Here is a 13,590-nt window from a genome sequence, read left to right as displayed (position 1 = left end):
CACGATTGAGTGGGACATATACAACGTGAGGGCATCCGGGCATTGTCCTGGACGCAGTCACCTTACTTTGAGATCTCCTTCGTCCTGCCAGTGCTAGATCTATCCATAATGTGTGATGCAACCAGACGCCACGATATGGCCCCCAAATCCGAGTGCAAGCCTGCCAAGATGATCGAAAATCCTGGTGGAGCTTCCTTTTGCTCGGTGCCGGCGCTTGACTGTGTGAGACATTTATTGCAGCGCTTGGAGCGATCCGGATGTTGCCGTGCGAGCAGCAAACTCGTTTAGCGAGAGGATGCCCTGGAGAGAAAAAGACGAGACGTCACGCACACACAAAACCACCTCATCGCTACTGCCGGCACATCGCTGTTCTACTGCTGCAGCCAAGCAAACAGCTCGACTCGTGCATCGCGGCACAGCAGCAGCACCACCACCACCAACCACCACCAACCATGGGTCTCAGCAGTCTCCCCACCACCCTCTTCCTCGGTCTCCGCTCCGCCCTCTTCGTCCTCCCCTGGACCATCCACCTCTTCCTTGCCGACCTGCTGCTCTCCCTCCTCCTGCCGCTGGCCCTGCTCGCGCCCACCTTCGTCTATCATCTCTCCTCCCACATCGCCGAGTCCGTGTGGAGAGGCGTGCAATTGATCTTCACGCGTTTCAGTATGCCTCTACCAATCCCAAGACTTCTCTTTGCACCTCAAACTCTCAATTTTTTATGTACTCTCGTCATGACCACTGGCTAAGTCTTTTCCTTTCTTCTTCCTTTCCACAGACCACGCGCAAATCATCCTCTCCAACGCTTCTTCTCTTCCTCATGGCGAGTCCGCCATTGTCGTCTCCAATCACATTGACTGGTGCGATTTTTATCTCATTCAAGAATTGGCACTGAAATGTGGTATGCTCGGACGATGTCGGTGGTTCGCCAAGCAGCAATTAAAGTGGGTTCCATTCTTGGGATGGGGATTGTGGGCGATGGGTATGCCATTGGTGAGTAGAAGGTGGATGGATGATAAAAGGGAGATGGAGAGGGTATTCCATGGGATTACGCGGAGAGGTTGGCCGACTTGTGAGTGTCATTTCCTCTTTGCTTTTTCTTTCGGTTGACGGTGGACTTGTCTTCCCGATGTTTGTTTCGAGGACAACTCTTGTTCAAGAACGTTTCCTCTACAACTCCCACCAGCTACCACGATCAAGCTCCATCTGCGTCCTTAACATGAACCAACCCAACATCAAACAGGGCTCATCTCCTTCTCCGAATCCACCCGTTACACCCGCGAAAAGCACGCCCAAACAACAACCTGGTGTCGCGAACACTCCAAGCCTCTTCCGCAACACACCCTCCATCCGCGCACGAAAGGTTTCGTCGCCACCGTGCAAGCTCTCCGCGCTGCACCTCACGTCCGCGCTGTCTACGACGTGACCATCGCCTACAATCACCACCGCGGCCAGCGACGGAGTTCAGGCGACAAGGGATTCATGCGCCCACCGACCTTTTTACAGACGATTTTCCGGCCTAGGATCGCGGAGAAGTGGGAAGTGTATGTGCATGTTGATCGATTTGAGTTGAGCGAGTTGCCGGAAAGTGAGGAGGGACTGGCGGCGTGGTTGGAGGGTCGGTGGGTTGTGAAAGGGGAGAGGCTTGAGGAGTTGCGGAGAAGGGCCGAGAAGGGCGAAGCATGGAGTGGTGATGAGATGGAGAGCGCGAGAGGCGGTGGAAAGCCCAGTAATGGGAACGGCAAGGTGATGAGAAAGAAGGAGTAGAAGCGCGTGTGAAGCGGATGATTTGGTAATGGCAACGTGGAGACTCTAATCAAGGAAGCAGGCAGGACGGGATGTTTGATGTGGTCGTTGCAATGGCTTCCGTTCACAGTGGGGGATGAAGGACCATAGTTGCTCCAGACTAACATAGCGGACTCGGAGAGTCAATGCTACAATCTCGCTGTATCACCTTGCTTATCTTGAAAAGATCTGGTAGAACCACGCACTTCGCACGTCAACCATGCAAGATCTCGTTGTGGCGTCCAATATAGCTTGATGCCTCGCCCATCTTTACCCGGCCAAATGCCATTCTCGGAAGTGCTTGCATCAACAGACGGAAGTCATGCGAAGAGCCTGATTCCGATGGTCAAAGATCTCAACGCGCTCGATTGCATGTATCGGCAGCAGAATCATGTCTCGGCCAAGAAAGCACGGGCGAAGTGTCGGTTGTATGTGGATGCGAGAGGAGACGACGAATGGGAAGAGCGAGGAGGCGTTCGATTTCCGTGGTACGGCTCCGGGGAAAGTGGCAGTGTGGCTGCCTCGTGGTAGAACTCCACCATATGAATCTGATCTCCACCATCTGATTCCTTCGAGGTGCAGTCTCGCGTGGAAGGGGATTGTGGACTGAAAGAGGCAAGTGTTCATTGTTGGAGCAGGAGCAGGAGGTTTCTTGTCGAAATTCGAGCTGATTGAGGAAGATCGTGCGGACGCCTTGTGCAACGCTGGCTTGTCGTCGCGTGGCCTGATCGCGTACAAAGATCTGCTCTTGCATTCGACTCCACCAGCTCGCGTTCTATTATTGCTGGCCGCTGATGAGGTGAAGTGCCTGACCTGCCTGACCTTCTTCAGACCGGGATCAGGGAGTCGACCTCACCTCCGGGACTCGACATGCCCGTTCCTCTCTCTTCTTCACAAGTTCACGTCTTTTTCTCCCTTGCTCCACTCGAACTATGCTCGCCTTGAGACCTGTCGAAGTGAATGGACTCATCAGCGGCATACACGGAGTTGTGAAGACCATGGACAAGAGTCATGGGTCTGAAGATCGACGCTTGATCTTCACAGACACGGCACGGACCTCACAGCAAACGACCATGACCCCGAGTCCAACCAGACCATTGACCACAAATGCCTCGGACCTTGACCACGCCACACCTCGACGGCTACCCACGCTGTCCTTCAAGATTGGAGCGAACGACCATGCCACCACCGATGAATCGCACCGGACAAACGAACCTTCAACCCTCGCATCTCGCACTGCACTATCCTCTTCGAAGTCCTCGCCCGTGAGAATCGGCGACTCGGCACCGACAAGCAAGAAGTTACCCAAGCCTGTCCCAGAACGAAAGTCCTCCTTACGTCAACCTCAGCGTCAACTTAGGAAGAAGAAGAGTTCGAGCGTACTCGGCTTGCTCGCGTTGAAAGAGCCCTCCACCGTAGCCTTTGAAAAATTCGCCGAGCAGGAGCGGAAGAGAGCTGGGCGAAAAGGCGGAAAAGCAGCAGCGGTCATAATGCCTGGTGTGTCTTCTCAGAGACTACCCGAGCATGTGCCCAAGGTCAACAGCAAGTGGGATGGTCTGCCTCCGGTGATCAAGAAGAAGGACAATGACAGATTGAGAGACACCAGATGTTCGACGACAACGATGTCATCGTACGGATCATCATCGTATACTGCTCCGACATCCAACCCACAGGGTAAAGCTGGGTCGTCGAGGAAAGGAACCTTTCTAGACCCACCCTCGCCAACGTCGGGCGACTTCAACAACGAGGCCTTTCTATCGACTCCCTCACCTCCACTCTTCTCTCACAAGCCTAAACTACCAGACTCACCTCGCCATGACTCGGCCACAACGTCGCCCTCCGCAGACATCGCTCCTCTTGAAGATCACAGGCTCCATACGGCCGAGACTTCCTGGTTCAGTGACGCCGATGATGCAGAGACTAATTCCGGCGTCACCTTCCTCAATGCTCTCACGGCACTTCATCCGAGCCAGCCACACGTTACATATACCAACTCTCCTTCTGCACGATCCGTGTCGTCAACATCACTGTCTCCAACGGATTCCGACCCCAAAATGGCCTCGACAACGTCCTCTGTTTGGAACGTCTTGCGATCCTATGCCGAAAAGCCCAAGACCGCATCAACAACTTCATCTGCTTCTGGCGTTCTGCGAAGCCTGCCTGATCGAACCGAGCCGCGAGCTGTACAGCGTGTCCATCGAGAGGATGTGCGCGTACCGCAAGGGGTACAAACAGAAAGGAGTGGTGAGAGAATTGGCTCGCGAAATGGACAGGACGTCTCGGCGATGCGGCAGGCGGATGTGTTGCCGTGGGAAATGTTCGAGCCGCCGCGCGAGGGCGAAGGATTGGTGTCGGCGGCGAGCTCGATTGTTCGAGGAGGGAGGCAATTCAACATTGGCGCTTTTGGGAATGAGAGTGGGACAGCGAACGGCGGAGGAAGGCTGAAGAGATTCGGCAGGACGTTTGGAAGGAAGTAGGACTTTTGCGGGACGTGGTCGAGGCGAAAGGTGAATGGCAACAAGCACGCAGGAGTTTTCTGGATCGGCAAATCAGAGAGGAAAAAAGAGACGGTCACGACAGGTGGAGAGATACAGGAGACCGATCCAGCGATGGTCAGCACCATACGATTATGAGGGAAGAAGTGTACGGGATGTTTTCCATGATACAGCGACTTAGCGTGCGGGTGCAGCACATGTCTTCTTTTAGATACCCATATATTCAATACCCACCCATCCTTCTAATGCTTCTACCTCTTCACGTTGATACACGTTGGACTCGCACTGCGCGTCCTGGAGCTCTCAGCTCTCCTCCCTGCGGCATTTGATCAACGATGGCTGCCCTGGATAAGCTTCGGCATCGGCATGTCGGGCCCGAAGCAAAGAGAAGACCCCTGCGTACCTGCGTCATGTGCTCAATCAAGTGCCCGTTCTCTTGCGATCCCTCGCCAGCATGGGGGAAGACGTGAAGCTCAAGCAGCTGCATGCCTGAGTCACATTGAGCTATTGACACTGCTCTCCCTTCTCACACTCCTTGCCCTGCCTCCACTTCCTCCCCACCTGCCCTTTCATCTCAACGAAGAACGCACGTGAGCCGTCCTTAGCGGGCGTTTTAGGTTCCTCGTAGATCCGGGGTACGCTTCACAAAATGCGGGGCAATGATGCTAGCGCCGTCTCAGTTGTATGGAAGAGGTGAGGTCGGAGGTGTCGACAAACAGAGAGAACTGATGACTGAGCTGGGCAACGTGATCTGCTGCTGGCTGGAGAGATCAGTCACGCGATCGAGAAACAGGTCATGTAATCAACCCCGCTTGATCCGTGCAATGGAGCTCTCCATTGATGAGGAGCTTCGTCTTACCTCCTCCTCCTCTTCCTCTCCCTTCTCCTCCCTCTTCTCTTCATCAACATCATCCATCAATCTGATCTCGTGCTCAGTCCATCACTCCAAAGCAACCACCCTCGTGTCTCATCACACATCACAACCATCATGTCCGCCGAAGTCCAAGAACAGCAGACCCCCCTCAGCAAGGTCGACTCCGCCATCGACGACACTCCGGGTTCGCCCTCCGACAAGCCCATCAGGCATCGGAGAACAAGTAGCACCGTCAGCGGTGTGTTCAACATCCTCGACCTTGGTGAGTCCCCCCATCTCATCTCGAGCTGGGTTCCTGCGCGTTGTGATGCTGACTCCTTCCAACAGAGAAGGAAGGCGTAGACCTCGCCATCGCGCCGGAGACGCAGAGGCTGAACTGGTAAGCCTCACGTCCTCTCGCCGCAAACATCGCTCTCATCCCACGCCACGAGCACGTGACCGACATCAGCTCGAGTCCATCGCTGACGACTCTCACAGGAAAGTCAACACCTCCCCATCATCAATCGACGACCCGGCCTACCTCAAGCTCCCCCTCTGCAAGCCTCCAATCAAGAAGATCGACCTCCGGTTCCCTCTGGGCCTGGAAGTCACCGCCCGCAACAACAAGGGTGTGACGATCAAGGACGCCATGGACGCCATCCACAAGCAGTTCAAGAAGAAGGTAAAGCCACTCCTCACTTCTCCGAACCGTCCAACATTCACTCGCTGAACGTGTGATGTGATGCAAAACAGGCCGATGACGAACTCGACGCCCCTTACCTTGCGGGATTCGAGTGGGACCGCGAAGAGTCGTACACACGCTTCATCGTGCACCAGAAGAAGACGGGCGATGCCCCGTCCGGCGGCGCGGGCAAGAAGAGCAAGAAGAGCAAGGGCGAGGAGGCCGCTTCGTAAATGAAGCGTTTTGCCCCCACAAACCTGCAAGAACTTCAAAGACAACGTATGCCAGACGATGAACGTCTTCTTCAGCTGCCGCTCGCTTCGGTTGAGGGAGATGAATGGGTCGTCGTGGCCAGTGGAGGAAGAGAAAATCATGGACTCAGCATGATAGAGCTGATGAGAACTTCGAGGTCGTGTTCTCCCGAAATGTGCAAGTGGGCATTTCTGCTGGTGGTGTACTGGTAGATCTGTTAGTGTATCATCGATGAGAACCTTCCGAATCGGACCATCGCTGCCGCGTACCTTTCTGATTGTTCTCCTGTGTCCAATGTCGGCGGTCGTAATACTCTGCTCGTCAGCTCCGAAGCCATCCACCTACTGCACGAGACTACCGGAGAAAGAGATTCTTCTTCGTCGATCGGGAAGCTGGCTTTTGTATTTCTGGCATTGGCTCGAAAAGCACAAGTACAGGTGTACACCTCGCTCGGGGACCGCTTCAATGCAAGTGCCTCGCTATGCAACATCGCCGAACGCTCCACGACGCTTCGTCTTCAGCCACATGTGCCGTTGACCCCACGTCACCTCATCTTGCCGGGTGGACCTGGACTGTACCTGGTCGACTGTACCTGACTCGGCATCTCACCTCGCCACAGCTCCGTCGTTCTCAGCGTTGTCCACCACAAGCCTCACGGTCTCACTCCCACTGCTGCCTCCACTCTTCCCGCTCTCCTCACTCCCACTCCCACTCCCATCGACACTCTTCTCACTCTTCTCACTCGACCCGACACTACGTCCCTTACCGTCTCCCTCCTCAACCTTCTCCGCAACCCAACACCAACTAGTCGTCACCAAACGTCTTCGATCCGCCTCCACAAAAGCATCACAATCCTTCGTCAACCGCTCCAGCAACGTCTTGAAATGCGCAGGCAAGAGTCCCACCTTGACCGCTCCTTCAACAATCCTCTTCACGGCGCAAAATGTCCCGTCCGCCTTCTCAATCAGCGGAGCCTGCAAGCCGTCGATGCTGACGTTCTCGCTCTTCACCATTCGGAAGCCCGCGCCCTCAAGAGCGAGAGTGAGAGATGCGGGAGTGGGTGTTCCCACTGCGCCGATGAGGGGTTTGATTCGCGTCATCAATTTGATGTGTTCGGGATTGGAAGCATCGTAGGCTGGAAGGGAAGCCCAGTCGAGGAGGGAGAGGCGGGCTCCGGGGCGGAGGATGCGGTAGAGTTCGGAGCAGAGGGCGGGCAGATCGGCGCAGAGGGAGAAGGCTTGGATCTGGTAGAAGCCGTCGAAGGAGGCGGAAGAGAAGGGGAGGGGAAGTATGTTGAAGTCGTGGGTCTGGAAGGTGTTGGGGAGGTGATGGGTTGCTGTGTAGGTTTTTGCGGAAGCAATTTGGTCGGCGTCGATGTCTGGGGTGTGGAATGATTAGTTGGTGATTTGTGTCGGGGCAGATCAGAGCAGAGGATGGAACGTACTCAGACCAGTGACTGAGGCTCCTGTGAGTGTGGAGATGTGTGCTGCGACTCGACCTCGTCCGCAGCCGAGATCGAGGACTTTGGCGTTCGGTGGCAGGCGCAAATGATCCACGATCGATTCCTCGTAGAGGATTTGGTTTTGCACAATGCTCTGGGAGAGATCCATTGCTGGTGGGATGTACATCTTCTCCAAATCACCAATCGCGCAGAGGTGGTTCAGCACACCGTAGTAGTCCGATAGACATGCGCCGACTTTCTGTTGGTAATCAGGCCCCAGAGTGTCAACCATTGTCTTTTCATCGCTCCAGTCGAGAGAGTAGATCGTGTAGGAAGCGAGAAAGGCGTCGACTTGCGCGGGCGTCAGACCTCTGAGTACGCGGAAGGATCGAATAGCTGTCTTGATGCGCTGCGAGTGGGGAGTGCCTCGATTCTTTTGCTTTGTGTTGATGATGGAAGATCGTCTCCGATCGATGGCTACGCCAGAATCGCCCATGACGGCGTGCTGAGGTGAAGGTTGGTGTGTCGTCGTTGTTGTCGAGAGGATCCGCGGGCGAGGGAGAGCTCCAAATAATCCTCTGCAGTCAGCTTGCAGGTCAACGTGAAACTGCAAAGTATTTTCATGTGAAACTCGCGTCTTCCCTGTGCTGGTTGTTAAGTGCAGAGTCACGTCCACGGTGTTTTGCGCGTCATAGAAGCCCCCAACGCATGGAATAATGCACGGTCTTCTTGTTTGTCAGGAGTCATTTCCAACGCTTGTCATAATGGCGCAGAGCTCATCAGGGCTGGTGGCATGATTCCAGCAGGACATCGGTCCGGCAGCAGAATAGACCCGGACATGTCCGTTGACCTACCACTTGTACTCACAAACAACACATGCCGGCTGCGAGGTCCCGTCGCCACATGGTGACGTGGGATTATTTCAACCACGTAGGGAGGTCCTCGGGTCATGGGCTGTTTGACAGCTGCAGGCATGTCTGCCTGGCCGGATGTCCATGGAGCAAACTCTTCGTGATTGAATATGATTGAAGCCGCCGTTTGTTTCGCCGTGATCTATCCCAGCAGACCTTCTCTTTCAGCGGCAAGGTGCCTGCATTGCCACATACATGATCGAACACACATATCGCGAAATGGGTTGTGAGGAGTGGCAAGCGATTCGAGTGCGCGGAGATGTGCTCAATCGCCAGAGTGGAGGGAAGAGTCGAGGGAAGACCGGGACTCGTGCACAATAGCAAAGCTGGTATAAATGCAAGGTACACGAGTGATGGTGGTTTCGACGTTGTGAAACGGCGGTGTGGAATAATTTGGGAAGAAGGTTTAGCATGGGCCGGAGACAACGCCGGCTTGCTGTGGCCGAGATGTTTGTGAACTGCATCAACTATTGAACCAAAGCACAAAAAGGTATTCATACACAGGTGGTGATTGGCAACATTCGCACGCAGAGTCGAGAGGTGGGGAAGACGACATACTCAGACGGATATAGGCCCTGCTCAAGATATATGTGTATGAGGTGTCGTCGAGATTCATCATTTGTTTCTGCTGTGATCTATAGTAAACTCTCGTACTTGTCCAATCCGCCTCCAGACATGCCATTCTGTGGCGGCTTCGGCTGTTGCTGTTGTATCGGTTTGACTGCGGGAGGTTTCATGGCAGGAAAGGAGTAGCCGCTTTGCTGCCCAAACCCTTGCGGACTTGTGGGAGGCGGCGGTAGATTGAATTTCTGTGCGGGATTAGACGCTGCTGACCAATTTATGCTCGTGCCATTCCCAGCACTATTTAGTTGACTCGGCTGCGCTGGTCTCATCGGTACATTAGTTGTCGGTGATACCATCGGTCGATTTGGCTGCAGAGGCTGAGAGAACTGGCTGCTCGGCGTAAGGGACGTGAAGGATGCGAGATCAGGAGTGATGGCTCTGGTTCCCGGATTCGGCTGCTGGAGTGAAGACATGGAGGACTGTTGCCTTGCCGGTTGCATTGTTGCCGGCGCTGTTTGCCATGAGAATGCTGGTGGTGCGTTCCGTGCCCCATTCGCAGCTGCAGGCTGTACTGGAGAGCCCCAGTCGTTCATCAGATCACCTCCATTGGCCGGTCCAGCCTTCCTCCCGGATACTAGACTCTCAAAGTCGGTTTCACCAGAGGTAGAAAGCCCGCTTCCTGCCTCAAAAGTGCTGGACGCCCCTCTACCTGGAGCGTGGGACCGAGTCGATGATGATCCATGCCCGCTGGACATCTCCTGCAATTTGCGAGTCTGCTCTCTCTCAATTCTACCACTCAGACTTTTGATCAGTGTCATGAAGGCCTGGAACTGTTGCAGGTTGAGCAATGGCCCCAAGCTCATGGACCAGAGTATGGGAAGCACGTCGATTGCAAGAAAGTCAGAGTCAGCCACTTCGCCGACCTGGCGGAAGACTTTCAACGCAGCCATCATTACACCAGGCTCTCTTGTCTTGATGCATTTCAGCATTGGTACGACTTTCTCTTGAACGGTGTACTTGTCCAGAATGAAGCTGCTGGATGTCGATGTTGGTTTCTTGTCTGGAACACCAATGCCATTCAGATCGTCGTTGTTGCTACTGTCCGCTTCTGACCTCCCTCCGCACAGGATGTAGAAAGCTTCCAGACCACGAATCTTGATGTTCAAACTGCTCGTCTTGGCGAACACATTCGCGATGGCTGGGAACAATTCGTTCTTGATGGTGGAGAAGTCCAAAACTGGCAGAATGGATGGCAGGCCGTTGAGAGCCACGTCTACCAAAGCGTGGGTAGGCGACTCAAGAGCCAAGAGGAAAATGGGCAGGATTTCATCTCGAAACTCCTTGCCAGAACAGTTCTTCGCAGCAACATCCATGTTTTCAAGGAGGACCATCAGTCCACCCTCCTTCGATGTATCCCTCTCTGCAGACTTCGCCGTTACGAAGATCTCAGTCAGCCTCGGAGCGACCTTTTCCGTGAAAGCTCGTTTGCCCGTCGGCATGGCCTTGATCATTGCGAAGACATTCGTCAGGATAGGCGCGAGTAGGTCCTTATCTTTGAGCTCCTCCAGCAATGCTGGGAGCACCTTCTTCTCCAGCACGCTTTTCGGAAATTGCGGAGTGATCTTGGGCAAGCCTCGCATGAATGAAAGTTTCTCGTTCGGTGTCTTTGCTGGCAACGCATCGAGAAACCGTATAGTTGATACCAAGATGTTATCAAAATAGCTCGCTTCCTGGAACTCCCGAGCTGATAGTCGCTGGGCAGGCCGCCGTGTAATCAGTCGAGGCAAGAGCTCCGAGGATAACTTCGGAGGCAGAGGATGTGATTTGGGTATCAAGAAGTTGTTGCTCTGGGTCGGGACGCTGGACGAGCTGGAAAATACTCGCTTGTAAGACGACAGAGAGCTTCCCGTACTCAGTGGTGAGCTGTGCGGACTGTTGTACAATGCAAGGATCAGCAGACCCAAGCTGAACATGTCCGCCGAAGCTGTGAGAGTGTTGTCCAGCACAAAGTCTGGACTTGTATAATCAATATTCATTTGCACCGATCGCGGTAGTCTCGGATCGTGGTTCAAGACCTCATAAAGGCTGATTGGAGGTAAAGAGGTTGCGGCAGTAGAACTTTCATGAGGCCCGGTAAATGACAATCCAGATATCTTCCAGTCTCCCTTTGCGTTGATCAAGATGGCATCCGGGGTCAAATTCGCATGCACCAAGCCAGCACTCTCATGCAGAAACTCAAGTCCCTTTCCCAGTTGAAGCAGTCCCTTTTGTATCTCCAATTCGTCAATTTCCAGCTCCCTGCGTCGCAGCGTCCCGTCCGACTCTTCCACAACAAAACGACTTGCTCTTCCAGTGGCACCACCAGACCTTTCCTGCTCGTCCTTCTCCTGGAGCAGTCCTGCGAGACTCGCACTGACTGGCTCCGTTGCAAACTGAAGTCCACCATATCGTGTCTCTTCAACGGGTTCGGCCAACTCCAGTATCGAGGGATGTCGCAATCGAGCCAGATTACTTGCCTCCCTCTTCAACCGCTCCAGAACCTCCTCATGCGTACGCTTGAGAGAAGTCGCACTACCTCTCCCACCAAGACCTCCACTCTGTGGCTCCAAGCTCTTTTTGTCAAACACAAAGATCGATGCCGCCTTCCCACCTTGCTTCCTCCTCGCATCGAAGATCCTCCATGGTCCGGAGCTCCCGCTTGGCTGTGGTGCAATAGTATAGTTGCTCGCAATGTTCGAGGAGAACGATTTCAGGGCCGAGGAGAACATTGCAGTAGATGGTCCAACGAAGCTGACGGCATTAATTGAGCATATCGAGGCACAGGTCGGGCATATAGCGCGAACACCCTAGGTGAAATCGCGAGCACTTGAGTCCTCCCTCAAGGAGCTGCCGCCAAATGTTCGTAAGTCGTAGGATTTATCGCGTGTTGTCAACTTCACTTCAATGCATGCCTGTCCTTGCTGGCTCCACTAGCGCCTTGGCAAATGAGACATCTCCCCTCGTTGCTGATGGTCTCGTCGTCCAGCCATCTTCATCCTACATCCATCTCAATACACTATATCAGCTTGCAGGCAGTACGGTAGTATGTTGCGATCCCCCGGATAGATCTGCTTTACATGCCTAGTCTGAACTCCATCGATTCACGATATGTACGCCGAAAGAAGGTATCATTAGCTTCGCTGATCATCTAGTCTGCCGTCCTTCCTCCAATCCGGCGAGTCCTGCGTACCAGATTCTTGACTGCAACGCTGCATGCTTGGCCAATCTCGACTCTACACTGCATCATCGTCAGATTGCATTGTTCGGTCGACAAGTCTCGTAAACATCACGTTATCACAAGATTTCTCTTGCCAAAGGTGGTCGCTGATAGAGATCCGCTGCTGCTGGACGGCGAGGGTTTTATTAGGTTCAGAGTAAGCGATCGGCAGCTTGGCGCGAGACTTCGGTCGAGAGCAGTCTAGGCACGATACTGTAGCCGGATCTGAGATGAGCACGCGGCGAATGCGGCACATATCCCGTGGCTACCTTAGAGGCTGAACTCATAGTTTTGCGGGGGAGACATGAAGAGGGGGAAGATCACCTGTGGCATGTGCCTGGTCATTGACATTTGACATTGCAGATGCTTTTGTTCTCTGTGCCTGCGAGTGTTCTTTTGTTCGAGACATTGGTGCTTTGAAGGCCGGCATCCTGGTCCCGTGGCGTTCAGGATCGAGGACAATTGCCAACCAGTAGCGTCTGCCGAAACACTAATCTTCCGGCGGTGCCCATCTTGTCCTCCTCGGTATACCGACGCACTCCTGCTTAGTCGATCTTCACTGCATGAGACATTTTGGTGGCCCTCCTCTTGCATGAAGCATGAGCGCTCGCGCGGGGGCGAACGCATCGGGGCAAAGTCGCGGTGGCGTCGACAAGGCATGGGCATCTGGACGCGTCCTCACGGCGGAGCAACGTGCGAGAAAGCAAGATGCAGACCGGAAAGCCAATCGCTTCTTGAAGAAAGAAGTGCAAGACCGACTGGCATTGCTTGAAGAGAAGGTCATGCAGCTGGAGGCAAGCAGAATCAACGACGGCAATCACACTCCTGCTGGATCAGGAGTCATTGTCACCTCATTAGGCACGACTCCGAGCATCGGTGTGGTCGTTTCTCCTCAACCCAACACTCCCTTTGATGGCTCCTTGACTTCAAACACTGACAGAGACATCCCCTGGACTGGTATGTATCCTTGCCGAAGAAGAATGCCAACTGCTGATCAAAACAGGCACTGCAGGAAACACTTCTACATTCGACTACTCACATACGGCTTTGCCACAATCTCCGCCAATTGAGATAGTGCCTGAAACACTTGCTGGAAGCAGTGTCACTCCAGGGCCTGCATTCTCGCTTCCTAGCAATAGCCATGGAGCGACTGCCGACGTAACAGAAACTTCTCTGGCCATCAAAGGTCCCTGGAAGACTTCATCGGCCTCTTCGGGACCTCAGGCAGAAGGCCGGGATCTTACGCATTTCTTGAACAACTTGGTCAAGCATATTCGTAGCATATCGCCTGCAATGGTGTGCTTTGATGACCGATACAATCAAGATATCATCATCACTGCAGTATTGAAGGGCT

General features: G+C 54.0%; 5 protein-coding genes across 5 annotated transcripts; 3 read left to right on the top strand and 2 right to left on the bottom strand.

Annotated features, from left to right (window-relative positions):
- Nucleotides 1-389: 389 nt before the first annotated feature.
- On the top strand, nucleotides 390-1,764 carry MYCGRDRAFT_66894 (uncharacterized protein; the record flags this gene model as incomplete). The annotated part of the gene is made up of 3 exons (XM_003857069.1): nucleotides 390-663; nucleotides 776-1,069; nucleotides 1,241-1,764. 3 exons carry the CDS (start codon nucleotides 453-455, stop codon nucleotides 1,762-1,764), a joined length of 1,029 nt encoding a protein of 342 aa, XP_003857117.1.
- A 950-nt stretch (nucleotides 1,765-2,714) lies between these two features.
- Nucleotides 2,715-4,259, top strand: MYCGRDRAFT_89839 (Ca2+-modulated nonselective cation channel polycystin; the record flags this gene model as incomplete). The annotated part of the gene is made up of 1 exon (XM_003857070.1): nucleotides 2,715-4,259. The coding sequence occupies one exon, from the start codon at nucleotides 2,715-2,717 to the stop codon at nucleotides 4,257-4,259; it is 1,545 nt and encodes a 514-aa protein (XP_003857118.1).
- A 1,036-nt stretch (nucleotides 4,260-5,295) lies between these two features.
- MYCGRDRAFT_18811 (uncharacterized protein) lies at nucleotides 5,296-6,033 on the top strand (the record flags this gene model as incomplete). The annotated part of the gene is made up of 4 exons (XM_003857071.1): nucleotides 5,296-5,413; nucleotides 5,479-5,530; nucleotides 5,629-5,812; nucleotides 5,884-6,033. Coding segments are annotated over 4 exons (504 nt in total), but the record flags the coding sequence as incomplete, so codon positions are not given.
- Nucleotides 6,034-6,669: 636 nt separating this feature from the next.
- Nucleotides 6,670-8,001, bottom strand: MYCGRDRAFT_33363 (uncharacterized protein; the record flags this gene model as incomplete). The annotated part of the gene is made up of 2 exons (XM_003856514.1): nucleotides 6,670-7,442; nucleotides 7,509-8,001. The coding sequence occupies 2 exons, from the start codon at nucleotides 7,999-8,001 to the stop codon at nucleotides 6,670-6,672; spliced, it is 1,266 nt and encodes a 421-aa protein (XP_003856562.1).
- Nucleotides 8,002-9,051: 1,050 nt separating this feature from the next.
- MYCGRDRAFT_32040 (uncharacterized protein) lies at nucleotides 9,052-11,748 on the bottom strand (the record flags this gene model as incomplete). The annotated part of the gene is made up of 1 exon (XM_003856513.1): nucleotides 9,052-11,748. The coding sequence occupies one exon, from the start codon at nucleotides 11,746-11,748 to the stop codon at nucleotides 9,052-9,054; it is 2,697 nt and encodes an 898-aa protein (XP_003856561.1).
- Between the last annotated feature and the right edge of the window lie 1,842 nt (nucleotides 11,749-13,590).

This window comes from Zymoseptoria tritici, chromosome 1 (assembly GCF_000219625.1).
Source record: "Zymoseptoria tritici IPO323 chromosome 1, whole genome shotgun sequence".
NCBI classification, from domain to species: Eukaryota; Fungi; Ascomycota; class Dothideomycetes; order Mycosphaerellales; family Mycosphaerellaceae; genus Zymoseptoria; species Zymoseptoria tritici.
The sequence above is the reverse complement of the archived record's forward strand: the minus strand, read 5'-3'. Positions and strand labels throughout refer to the sequence as shown.